This window comes from Giraffa tippelskirchi, chromosome 4, assembly GCF_054371585.1.
Source record: "Giraffa tippelskirchi isolate mGirTip1 chromosome 4, T2T-mGirTip1v1.2.pri, whole genome shotgun sequence".
Classification (NCBI taxonomy): Eukaryota; Metazoa; Chordata; class Mammalia; order Artiodactyla; family Giraffidae; genus Giraffa; species Giraffa tippelskirchi.
Window position 1 is genome coordinate 32,747,228 of NC_137278.1, and position 13,157 is coordinate 32,760,384.

Genomic DNA, 13,157 nt, shown 5'->3' on the forward strand with positions numbered 1-13,157 from the left:
AAGTTTTACATTTAGATCTATGATCAATTTTGAGTTAATCTTTGTATATGATGCAATGTATAATCAGTTGCTGTTGCTGTTTTTTGCATAGAAGTATTCAAGTTTTCCAGCACCATTTGTAGCTCCTCACCATCCCATATGGGATCTTAGTTCTCCAACTAGGGATCAAACCCATGCCCCCTGCATTGGAAGGCAGAGTCTTAACCACTGGACTGCTGGGGAGGTCCCTATTTTTACTTTTACTTATTCACCTTTGTAGAGTGTTTGGTTTCTCTCTTTTTATTTGTTTATTTTTTTGTAGAGTGTGTTTGTTTTTTTCCCTTAACATGGACACATATTACCAGCAACATTTTTTTACCTAACTGAAATCTCTGGAGTGGATCTGTGCCTCCAGGGTGTGGCAGGATTATGCTGAGGTTGATGAAGGAGAAGTGAAGATGGTCAAGCATCACAGAGTCTGACTTGATAAGGTGCTAGCACCATGAGGTGTCTCTGCTTGTCAGCCATGGCTCGCGTGGTCACAGCTTGTCACTACAGAGTGGAGCGGCACCCAACCGCCAGTCCGTATCCACCCACACAGGTTTAGCATTTAAAACATGAGCAGGCCAACCTTCCCTAGGTTTGGCAGCCATATTTCTGATGTCCTGTTGTGTGGGCCTGGCTGTTTCCCACTCTGCCCAAGTGTCCTACTCAGCCATTCCTCTCTGACCTCTGTCCATGAAGATGCTTCCTCCAGGCAGAAGGCAACTTGCCAAGAACACGGTTTTGTGAGCAGGCTGTGGGTTCCACCTCAGCCTCACTCATCCCCTCCCAGGGTGCTTTGTGCAGTGTGCAAACTGTACACCTGTATATCACAGCCCTGTTTCTCTCTTGCCTGTTTTGAAACTTGGCCTAAGACCCTTGCCTCATCTGACCCCTCTTTCCTCTCATGTCCTCCTCAGCCATCCACTTTGACCCTGACTCTGCCTGACACCATTGGTTGTGGCCTGTCTGTCAGTTGCCAGACTCACGTTACCTTCATACTTCACCAGAAGCCCCTTGCACAGCTAACCATGCACAGCGATCACAAGGGCCAAGCAGAGGCCTGAGCAAGGTGGAAACACATGGAAGGTGGATGCCGGCATCAACACAGGGATGTGAAAACGCCCAGGCCGGTACCTTGTATCCTTTCCAGGACCTTCAGCTGAGTCTAAACCTTGCCTGAACATTCTGAAATATCAATAAGTGATGTTTCATTAAAGCCAGGACTAAGCAGCAGTATGGCTCCCAGCCAGTCCCTACCAGGAAGGAACGCACAGTGCAGGCCCCAAGCCAGGTGGGGTAGGCACCAAGGTGCACTGTTTTGTATGGAGAATTAAACAGGCTTTTTGTAAACCTGACCCCCCACTGTTGGTCTTCTCTTTCCTCCTAGTCAGCCTAGGTCTGAGCAATTCGCTCTTGGCTCTTCGTTAGTAAAATGCAGAGGAAAACTTGTTATGACTGAGAGGTGGCTGTACACTTGAGAACCGTGAGCTCGGAATCAGGAGACCAGGACTTTGAGTTATGTGACCTTGAACAAGGCACATCTCTTCCTTGACCCCCACTTTCCTTTTCTGTTAAGTGAGGAGTCTGCATATGCTGTTCCCTCTGTCCAGAACATTCTTTGTTGGCCTTTTTAGGCTGAGTCTCCGTAACCTCACCATGCCTTGGCCTAAACGGCAATCCCTCAAGGAAGTGTTCTGTGATCTCCAGCCCATCTCCACTCCAGTTTGGGGGCCCCATGACAGGGTTTTTCAAGTGGTGGATTTCAACCACTAACTGGTTGTGAGATCAACTTATTGGGTTGTAACTAGCATTTTCCAAATGAAAAGACCAGAAAATATCAGAGGGTATCACTCGTAGTAAGAATTGTTGGATGGAACTTATATTTTATTATCTGCGTCTGTGTGTGTGTGCGTTTGTATATATCAATATATTAGACTGAATGTAAAATGTATCTTTTATAAGAGGTGGAAAGTCTTTGCTTTCAAAACACCTTAATCATGTATGTTTTTTCTGCAGCACTTAATGTGATCATAATTACGCAGTTATTTGTGTGATTTCATTACTGCTGGGCTATTTCACTAGATAACAAGCTCCATGAGTCCAGGATCAAGACTGACTGATTCATCCTTGTAAGAACTGGAAATTGTTGAGGCCCAACAAATAGTTGCTGAATGAGTGGATTTCTGAGGAGTACTTTGTTGCTGTCGGTCCTCAGTTCTATGAGGCAGTTCTTAGAAGTGGTGGATTGTGGCTGCAGTAATAAACCAATTACCTTCATCACTGCTGGACAAGAGTGACAGAAAGAGTGGTTCTTGGGTCTCTCAGTCTCCATGTTGAGAAGGAGGGGCACCAGAAATCGAGAAGGCCAAGCTAGCTCCCCTGAGAGAGAGAAGGGAAGAGGAGGGGAAGAGGAGGACAGATACCAGCTTCTTCGGCAGCAAAGCCTCTCCTTCCAGTAACACAGAGATAGGATCTTCAGAGACTGAAATAACCGCATAGTCTGTGCTCACATAAAGACAATGGCCACTTGCCGAGTATAATAACCTCTCCCAGGGACCTATTTCCTACTCTCCTGGGTACAGGAGTCGCCCGGGGGTGCCTAGTGCCCTCAGGATAGACTCCAGAACTCCTTTTCTCCCTACAACACACCCACCCCACCCACCAACACTTCGGAGAACTGATCTTGAGGCATCTTTCTGCACCTGGCCATTCTCACAGGTAGAATGAGTACCCTGCACCTTCCCAGATGTGACAAGCCTCTGATTGTAGCCCAGAGGACTTCCCATGGCTTGGAAGCCTCCGTTAGCGAGACCTAGGCAGGCACTGCTTCTGCCCAGAGCTGTTCCAGGATGTGTGAAAGGTCATAATTCAAGAGGACTTTGCTTCTGAGGCCCGCTTGAGGGCGTTGGAAACCCAGTGATAACACAGGCCCTGTCTGGGGTGTTTAAGAAAGTCCAATTTGCTGCTTTATCTTCAGAGTTCATCATCTGAACTCAGATGGTTCTGGCAGCATCTAGTTGTGTGGAAATTATGTTACTTCCTGCCTGGAGCAGATGACCTCTTTGGGAAGGATGAGGGCATAATAACTAGTTATTTTAGAGTTCTCAGAACTCTTAGCTAAAACATCTTAATTTTGTTTTGACTGCACCGTACAGCATGTGGGATCTTAGTTCCCCAAGCAGGGTTTGAACCCATGCCTCCTGCAGTGGAAGCATGGAGTCTTAACCACTGGACAGCCAGGGAAGTCCCAAAGCATCTTAATTTATACACTGCCTTCAGCTTGGTTTTCTGGAATTGTCAGCCCCTCTAACAGCCTCTCCAAAGAGGCTGCCTATTGGCTTCTTCAGGAAGATTTCTCAGGTACTTGAACAGCACTTGGTAGTTGAGGGCACGAGGTGAGTTAAGAGAAATCACCAAGAAGCTTTTGACTTCAGGTCCTCTGGTCCTTTCCCCCTGTTGGACCTCTGGTCCTTTCCCCCTATTGGGCATTTAGGGCTTGGAAAAGTATTCTTCAAACAGCTACCGAATCCTGGCATTTCTCTGAAAAACACTCTTGAGACTTTTTGTATCACTTGGCTCACTCTCACTCTAATGATCTGTATATCCTAATTTTTATCCATGCATTAGCTTTTCCATGAATTAAAAAAATTATTCTAAAAACTCTAGCCCATATTTTAAGCAAAATTTCTAAGAATAATGTACATTTAATGCCTTTAGTGTATAGTAGTCATAGAAAAAATCCTTTCTTGGATAATAAATGTAAATCAAAATAGCCTTTAAAATATTTTAAAATTAAAACATTACAGAAATGCATAAAGTAGAAAGTGGAAGTCTTCTATAACCTTGTCCCCAGAGGAGAAACTGGTGCCACAATTTTGTTGAATATTCCAACATTTCTTTTCTACACACATACTAATGTATTACTTCTTTCTGAAAACATGGGATCCTACTATTTTTCATTTATTTTTAAAAATGGAAAAATATTGACAAAATTAAATGTGGTCATTAAAAGTGCTGTAATTCTGCCATTCAAACAGTAGTGGCATCAAGGGGTGGCCAAGGTAGTACTTTAGTACTGCCCTCTTGCAGAGCTGCCCCAGGTGGACCTATCATCCAAATACAACCGTATGCTGGTTCTGCAAACACAGTTTCAAGACGCTCTTCTGTCTCCCTCTTCCCACCAGATTACCAGCCCTTAAGCCATTCCACTCACAAAACCTGTTGCCACTACAGCTGTTTACTATGGTGAATGTATTGCCACCTTTCTTCCAGTTTTCAGCTACATTAAAATCGTATCCACTTACAAGGTTTCCAATAGTCATGTTCAAGAACCAGTGCAAGACACATGTGGGAAGCACTTTCCATTGTCCCAGCTAACATTGTATTTAGTTTTGTCCCCAGTAGCGCTGTTTCCAAGACACTGAAATAACATGTCAGGGAACTTTGTTTTGAATCCATCTCTGGAAGATGCTTTCATTATGCTAGTGGAGGAGATGAAACACAGGGCCAATGACTTGTTTAAGATCAGAATAAAACTCTGCCTGAGCTGGACCTACAGATGTCTAAATGTGTCGGGGTTACTGGTTGAATTGCCTAAATGCACTGAAACACTTGGAAAAGAGTAGAAGGGACATTCCCAGAATCTGCATTCTTCCTTCCCTAGCCTGCTTGTCAGCTGCTTAGTATCATTTAGATAGATGTGCTTCCACCCCAAGAGGGGTTAAGATATGTGCTATTGGAACTCTTTTCTTTCCTGTGGGAAAGGATGACAGCTCTTCCTCAGTCAGTCGGAATTCCACGTGGACCCTCCTCCCAGCTGCGATGTTTCACAGTATTCTAGTTCTGAGTTCTCTTCTGTACATCTCGTTTCTCCATGTTCTGACAGTGTGGATCTGAGTGAGTGAGACCTGTCATATAGAAGTAAGGTGCCAGAAGAAGACTCTAAAGAGGCCCAGTCCACCACCATAGACCAGAGCAATCTCCACAGAGTGGGAGAACAAGAGGGACTCTTCAGCTTAGAGAGTCCAAGTGGGAGGGAATACAGTCAGTCTGCATACTTATTTTCTATCGCTGCTGTAACAGTTACCATAAAGGTAGTTACTTAGAACTAAGTAAATCTGTTATCTTACAGTTCTAGGGGTCTGAAGTAGATACAGTGGGCAGAATGCTGACTCCCCAAAAGTCCTAATCCTCAGAATCTGTGAATATTACCTTATATGATCAAAGGTGTGATTAAGAATCTTGGGGCACTTGCCTGGTGGTCCAGTGGTTAAGAATCCACCTTGCAATGCAAGGGACGCTGGTTAGATCCCTGGTCTGAGAATGTCCCATATGGTGCAGGGCAGCTGAGCTCATGCGCCACAACTAAAGAACCTGTGCTCTGAAGCCGGGGAGCTACAACTACTGAAGCACCACCCCCCGCCCCCTAGACCTCATGCTCTGCAACAAGAGAAGCCACCACAATGAGAAGCCCGAGTACTGCAACTAGAGTAGCCCCCACTCATGGCAACTAGAGAAGAGCTCACCTGCAGCAGCAAAGACACAGCACAGCCAAAGATTAATTAATTAATTATTTTAAAAAAGAATCTTGGGAAGGGGTGCTTACCCTTGATTATCTGGCTGGGCCCTGGTAGAGTGATGTGGTCACAAGCCAAGGAAAGCCTGGAGCCATCAGAAACTAGAAAAGGCAAAGACAGGTTCCCCCTAGGGCCTTCGGAAGGAGTGCAGCCCTGCTGACATCTTGATTTTGGACTGCTGGCCTCTAGAACAGTAAGAAAACAAATTTGTGTTCTTTTAAGCTCTCCCGTACGTGACAGTTTGCTACAGCAGCCACAGGAAGCTAAAGTCATGGGTTAAAATCAAGGTGTTGGCAAGGCTCTGTTCCTTCTTGGAGGCTCCAGGAGAAAGATGCTGTCCTTGCCTTTCCGGCTTCTTGGGGCTGCCTGCCCCATGGCTTGTAGCCCTGTATCACTCTGACTTTGGCCGCCATCAACACATCTTCTCTCTGACCCCTCCCTTCCCCCTTATAAAGACCCTTGTGATAATGTTAGGGCTTGGATAATGCAGGCTGATCTTTCTTCCATCACAGAATCGTTAACTTAATGATATCTGCAAAGCCTTTTTTGCCATTTAAGGTATCATATTCACAAGTTCCAGGGATTAGGACAGGGACGTTTGGTGGGGGTTGCCGGGGGAGGGGGCATCTGCAAATCCTAAGGAGTGTGGATAGGAATGGTGGAACTGTTTACCACATCCCTGAGTGTTCAAATTAGATGCTATTCCCTGAAGTGAGAAATGCAATATCAAAGGAAACACTTTTTTTGCAGAGGTAAACATGGAATGTGTTACCCTCACATTTACAGATGAAAGAGATTCTTCTAGGCATATAATGGTAATAAATAGATAAATAGTTTTTTTTAAGATGGAGTATGAATGTGAGCTAGGCAAGGTGAAGTTCTCCCTTTAAGCTTTTGAGGTGATGAGAATGTATGTGTGTGGTGGGGGGGAGGGTCTCCTACAGCATTCGCCTTTGATGCTTATCAAGCCAGCTAGCTGAATGGGTCTGTAAGGGCATTTCATGCAGCCATCAGTCATAGAACTGTTGCTATGGAGACACAGCCTCTTGGAGATGAGCCAAAGGATGAGTCACCAGAAGTATACATGGTACTGGGTCTAGAGGTAATGGGGCAAGTGCGTTGTGCTGGCTTGGGGAGTTCAGCATACAGGGTGTGTGGGAGATGCTCCCAGAAGAGAAGGAAGTGGCTCAAGGGGTGTTGGTCAGAAGGGAGAGTGAGAAGCTGCAGATCACCATTTGAAGCATATTTTCATCTACACGTGTCAGAACTCCAGAGAGAGTGACCCAGTTGCTCCTGAAGGCAGATGGAATTACTTGAGTCAGTTTGAATCCACATCAAGACCATCAAAAGCCGAGTTCCCATTCTGCTCCTATCTGTCTCTCTGACTCTGGGAAATACTTATTTCTTCCTCAGAAGTAAATAAAACTTACTACTTGGAGAGGATGACAAATCGTTAATTATTAATGTTTACTTTCATATCTACAGATGAAAGGCTGAGTTCAAAGAAGCAGACTTAAAGGTGAGGGAAGATAATTAATTCTCAACGTTAACATTATCTACTAAAAAACGCTCAAGGCCCATTTTGAAAAAGGTTTTCATGGTTGAATATAAAGTTGGAGAATCTAAAAAGGAGATTTGACAACCAGTAAAGAGATCAGAGAAGAGTCTGTTAGGACAGCAATGTTTGTGTTCCTAACCACTCATTTCTAGGACAAAGCATTAAACAGAGGTGCCCTACATGCTGGTGAAACACGATGAAAAGTTATGGTGAGTGCCTCGGAACCTCGCCAAATAATTAAACGGGCTTAATTCTACTTCAGCTCCTCTCTTCACAACACAAAGGTCTGAGACTCCAATTAATGAAAATTTCACTTTAAAAAGAAGCAGCTTATTGGATCCATGCTCTAGTTTAGCACGTGAAGCTCAAGATAAGGGACAAAAAGGAACCCATCACTTAGGGCCACCTCTCTGTAGACCACTCGACTCTCACCTCTGAAGCAGGCAGACCTGCTGGGGGCCAGGCTGTGACCTCCAGTGCCATTGTTCCTGGTGTGTCTCTTGGTCCACTGGACTGAGCAGCACATAAAGAAACACTGCCCACTAAGCTCTGGAGGCTCTGGGCAGCTTCCACTTGGTTGCTATGAGGAGAGAAATGGCTTGTCTCTGCTGTGAGCTGGGTGCTATGCATGATGCTTTCCACACCCTGCCTCGATTAATGAGAAAAGTGATCCAAAATCCATAATTCAGGGGAAAGGACAATAATATCGTGAGCAGAACAAAAGGCAGGTTGAATTCTGTTCTCAGCTTCAGTGTTGACTCACCGTGATAGGAAAGTGAGGTTCCCAGTGCCTCTGTTTATCCTTCTATAAAATTAGGTTATTACCTGTTCCTATTGCCCAACCATGAGGTCAACATTGGGAATACTTTGAACTTCTCAGATGAAAGATGATATAAAACTACAAAGTGAAAAGTTGGTGAAGGAGAAGATGTGAGAAGACTGAGACTGAAATGGCCAAGTGAGAGCAAAGTGTAAGGATGCCAGGATTTTCCCACTAGGCAACCATGGAGCCTTTCTGGGCCTTCATCTGCCTTGCTTATCTTGCGAGGGATGGTGTGAATACACACTGTTGTAGAAGGGAAGGCAGACTAGCATCCTGGCAAGAGCAAAGACTAAGGGGTCACGAACCTATTGAGTCTCAATGTAGGAGACAGCACAGCTACAATTTTAAGAAATTCTCAAGATTATGATGCCAACCAAAGTTCAAAGAATACCATGTCCTCAGCAGACTGCTGAGGGTCCTCAAAAAAATGCTGCGTATTCCCACACCTCTCAGGCATGCTCAGGCAGCACCACCTGCTTCCTGCATCATAAGAATCGTCTCTTGGTTTTTCTTACCACAAAATGAACTCCAGCTTGCCTTTCAAGGCCAGATCACCCAAAACTTTTCCTAACCTTTTGAGAGAAATGAATGATTCTTAGGTACAAAAGGCTATGTAACCATGAGAGAATGAGGTGAATCTCTGTGCACTGCATGGAAAAGTAACCATGATATGTTTAAAGGGAAAAGAAGTCCCAGAATATTTATATTTTCTTTAAACAATGGAACAAATATGTGTATACCTAACTTCAATATCTATATTAAAAGATCTGAAGACTACACATATCTGATACCAGGCAACTTTACCTTTTTATTTTATACCCATGTATATTATTTGAATTTCAATAGCACTTTTTTTATTTTTTCAAATTCAATAATGATTAAACTGATTACCAAGAGAGTAATTGCTCAAAGGATCACCAGGGAAGAATACGTTGATGTTATAGCCCTTGTGCATGTCATCATTCTGTGGGGTCTTTCTCCACAACTCAGATGTGAGCTCCTTGGTGGCAGGGGCCTCATCCTATTCATCTGCCTGTCAGCAGTGCCCCGCACTGGCCCTGACACATGATGGCTGCACAGGATGTACTTACTGAATTTAAAAGATCAAAAACAGAGTCTGGGAAGGCTTGGTTGATCAGCAGCCCCAGGACCACACATGTGAGACTTGATGTCCTGTCTTTCACCACCACTACCAACCCACATATCCTTCCTTTGTGCCAGCTTCTTATAAGAAACTGGATGTGTATAGTTGTTTAATCTCATTATTTGTGGAAATCAGAAGCTTTTCTTAATTTTATAATTAAGAGAGAAGAATAAATGAGACATGTCCATATTCATATCTAAAAGCTACAGCAATACATTTTGTCCAGAAAGTGATTTTAAAGTCCTATTTTATGGAAAGCAGGACACTCATTCTCACTGAGTAATGTTCTCAGATTTTTTTTTAATACTAACCTGTTCTAGAAGTTATGGATGGATTGTTTGAGGGAAAGAGAAAACAGGTCACTCAAAAGACAGTGGCACTAGTTTTGAGCCATGCTTTAGAATTAAAAATACAAATGTGAGCCACTGCCCTTGCCCCCAAATTCATGTTGTAGTTTTAACACACTCTGCTATAATCACTTGGTGCATATGGGTATGATTCCCTGCCCAGTGACATGGTAGGTTGAGGATCAGCTGCTGAGCCCTCTGCCCCCTTCTCAGCCTTACCAACACTGATGCTTGCTAAGTTTAGGAAATAAGACAGTTCCAGTCTTTTATCCTACTAGTGCAGGCCCAGCTTGATCTTGGCCACTGGTTGGGTCTGAAAGTTCATGCTTAGCAGGAAAACCAGAACTATAACGGACACCTTAAGAACCATGTTCTCCTAAGTAGAGGGTGAGCTTCTCCCACAAGACAGAGACTTATTGAGAACACCGACTTTAAGGAATGCTTCCAGGATACCCCCCAGAATTTGGCTAGAGCCCTAATGTTTATAGGTAGGAGCTGTCCAACATTTCAGCAAACTTTTGCATCTGTTCACTTCTTTTTTTGTTTTGGGGGTTGTGTTTTTTTTTTTTTTTTTCTTGCTGTGCCACACAACTTGTGGGATCTTAGTTCCCTGGCTAGGGATTGAACCCAGGCCCTCAGCAGTGAAAGCTCAGCGTCCTAACCACTGGACCACCAGGAAATCCCCTGCATCTGCCCACTTTGAAAGAAATGTAGTGACAATCTCTTTTTACTGTTTTGTTTTGTACCCTGTTCTAAGGGAACTGACACAGTTTGGGATCTACCTCTCAGGTCCATAGATCTGATACTTTAAAGATCAGCTCTCCCATGCTATATAGCACAGGCAGCCCAGCCCAGTGCTCTGTGATGACCTAGAGAGGTGGGATGGGGGGAAGGGTGGGAGGAAGGCTCAAGAGGAAAGATGCATCTATGGCTGATTCGCACTGTTGTGTGGGAGAAACCCAACACAACATTGTAAAGCAATTGTCCTCCGATTATTAAAACAAATAAATAAAGATCAGCTCTCCTTAAGGTCACTGAGTCCCAAGAAAAGTGATTTATATTTACTTGCTCAGGCACATTTGTACCAGAAAGTAAATTTAATATAGCAAGGGATACACTTCTTCCCTATATCTTGATACCTTGAAAATCAGAAAAATAATGAGAGCTTGCTTTGTGAATGTGAAATCAGAGCAAGTACCATTGCACAATGTTAAGAAAAGATGTATCATCCACACTGTGGTCAAGCTTGATTAACTCTCCCCTCTCTTCCAGAAGAGAGACTGTCCTAGTGACCAGAATGCCAATGCTAACTAAACAAAATTCCACTCCTTGGATAATGTTGAAATTGCAGTAACATAGTTTTATTTTCCAGTCATCTTTTTTTCAGATTCCACAATAACCAGCCCTCTGTTTATAATTACCTTTACAACCAGATTCTACATGATGACATGTGGCAGTCTTTCTAAGTTTGTAACTTCTTTTGCATTGTTAAAGTGCTGCCTTGTGACCTCTAAGGAAATGTATTAGTCTTATTTACATATTTCCAAACCACACTATTCCTCATGATAGGTAATCCTATCTGTAACGTGCAGATACGTGTTAGCAGAGATCAGTAGATATTTTCTGTGAGGGCCAGGGAGTACGTATTTTACACTTTGTAAGGTGTACAGTTTCAGTCAAGACTATTGACTTCTGCTGTTGTAACATGGAAGCAGTCATAGACAATATATTAATATCAATGAGTGAGTGTGGTTGTCTTCCAATAAAGCTTTGTTTGAAAAAAAATAAAAAAAAGGAGCTCTAGCTCTTAAGTGCTGACCCCTGTTTATTAGTCATAATCACAGAGGGGGCAGTTTCTTGTCCTTTCTTGACTTTACTTCAGTCCTCTTTTATCATAAGTATTAATATGATGCTTAAGTCTTCAAAAGAGATTTTTACTCTCCCCTCAGAGGACCAGGAATCCTTAGAAAAATGACTTCTTCCAAGATGGAGGCATGAGAAGTGCAAGTTGAGCCTTGAGCATTTTTTACCACCAGGAAGTAAGGAACTTCTCCAAGAATGATGGGGGTGTGTCATAGAAGACAGAGAAGCCAGCTGAAGGGGGCTCCCAGTGGCCAATACCGTACTGGCACAGTTTGAGCCTCAGAATAAATGACAGTAATGTATCATAGCCCATTGAATAAAATAATCTATGAGTTTGTACTGATCTAAAGAGATAAATGAAAAATGAGGAGGAATGATGGGGTTAATGATGGTGTTAGGAGGAAAACAGGTTGAGGGGCAAATAAGAATCACTTGGGGAGCTTTTCCACATACCAAGCCTCTTTCTAGAGAGGGGTGTGTGTGTGTTGGAAAAGTTCTGTCTGTGAGACACTGCTGAGCTTTCCCTGTTTGGAGACCACTGATGTGTGGGCCGTATAGGACAGTGGGAACACAGCAGATGGAAGTGTTGTGTCTTGAGTATGCTTGGTCCACTCATGCCTGCCCATCATGTCTAGTCCTTCAGTTATCCTTATCAGAGGATAAGGATCCCAGACCAGGGATCGAACCTGAGTCTCCTGCATTGACAGGTGGATTCTTTACCACTGAACCACCAGGGAAGGCTCTCTTCCAGGTATTCCCTGGAATACCTATTTTCTGTTCCTCAGGTGAAGAGCTTAAAATGGAAACATTATAGGAAGTGGTCTCTGCTAGTTAGGGAAACTTCAGTCTCTATTTCTTATAGTTGCCCAAGGACCCCAGAGGCAGGAGCTCCAAACTGGGCTGGTGCTCACAATTCCACTCCACTCCTTCCCTCCTATTCTTTCTTAAGAGGATAGAGACCACATGCTGCAGAGCAACTAACCCCTGTACCACAACTATTGAGCCTGCATTCTAGAGCCCAGCAGCCACAACTACTGAAGCCTGCGCACCCTAGAGTCCCTGCTCCACAACAAGAGAAGCCACAGCAATGAGAAGCCCGGGCAGGCAAGTAGAGAGTAGCCCCCGCTCCCGGCAACTAGAGAAAACTAGAGAAAAGTGCACGCAGCAACAAAGACCCAGCATGGCCAAAATTAATAATTATTTTTTTAAAAAACACCTGGAAAAAAAGTAGTGAAGAATTAGTTCTTAACTTCCCAGTGAATTTTCAGGAAAAAAGTTCAAACCCTTCAGCAGATAAAGTTGTAAAGTGAGCATTTAAAACATTTTTATTCTTTTTTGAACAAGTATAGATATGTGGGGCCCAAGATGTATATTACATGATATGTGATCCCTGACTTCAAGGCACATATCTATTTGGAAAGATATTATAATATTTTACCATGAAACATTCGTTTCCACGTTGTCATTAATGTTCCCATTTCAGTTTAAATACATTTATCAATACTGCAGTTTGGAAGAAAAAAAATTAGTTTTTCCAACCTGCTAATCTTGTCAATTCTCAGTTCTTAAGCTAAACAACAATATAAAGGATAGATTGGTACCTTAAATGCTGTGTGGCAAGCCACAAGTCTGGTTTTTATGCTATAGAATACGCATAGGTGTGAAGGGCCCCTGGAGGTTTAGCAGGGGGTAGGAGCATTGAAGGGCTTTCCAAGTGGTGCTAGTGGTCAAGAACCTGCCTGCCAATGCAGGATATGTAAGAGATGTGGGTTCGATCCCTGGGTGGGGAAGGTCCCCTGGAGGAGGGCATGGCAAACCACTC

The 13,157-nt window shown here is 43.6% G+C and overlaps 1 protein-coding gene across 7 annotated transcripts in view; it reads left to right on the plus strand.

The window, feature by feature from the left end:
* The window catches only part of MAPRE3 (microtubule associated protein RP/EB family member 3), a 51,922-nt gene that overhangs the window by 12,800 nt on the left and 25,965 nt on the right, over positions 1–13,157 (plus strand). For 2 of the 7 annotated variants that reach the window (XM_081484078.1, XM_081484079.1), the window contains exon 2: positions 942–1,150. The exons of 2 other annotated variants lie outside the window; for them this stretch is intronic. In XM_081484078.1, the coding sequence (XP_081340204.1) occupies positions 1,104–1,150 (47 nt within the window). In that variant the 5' untranslated portion in view covers positions 942–1,103. Of the gene's footprint in view, positions 1–941; positions 1,316–7,085; positions 7,120–13,157 lie in introns of all 7 variants that reach the window. 3 more of the 7 variants (XM_081484083.1, XM_081484088.1, XM_081484077.1) reach the window with 2 other exon arrangements.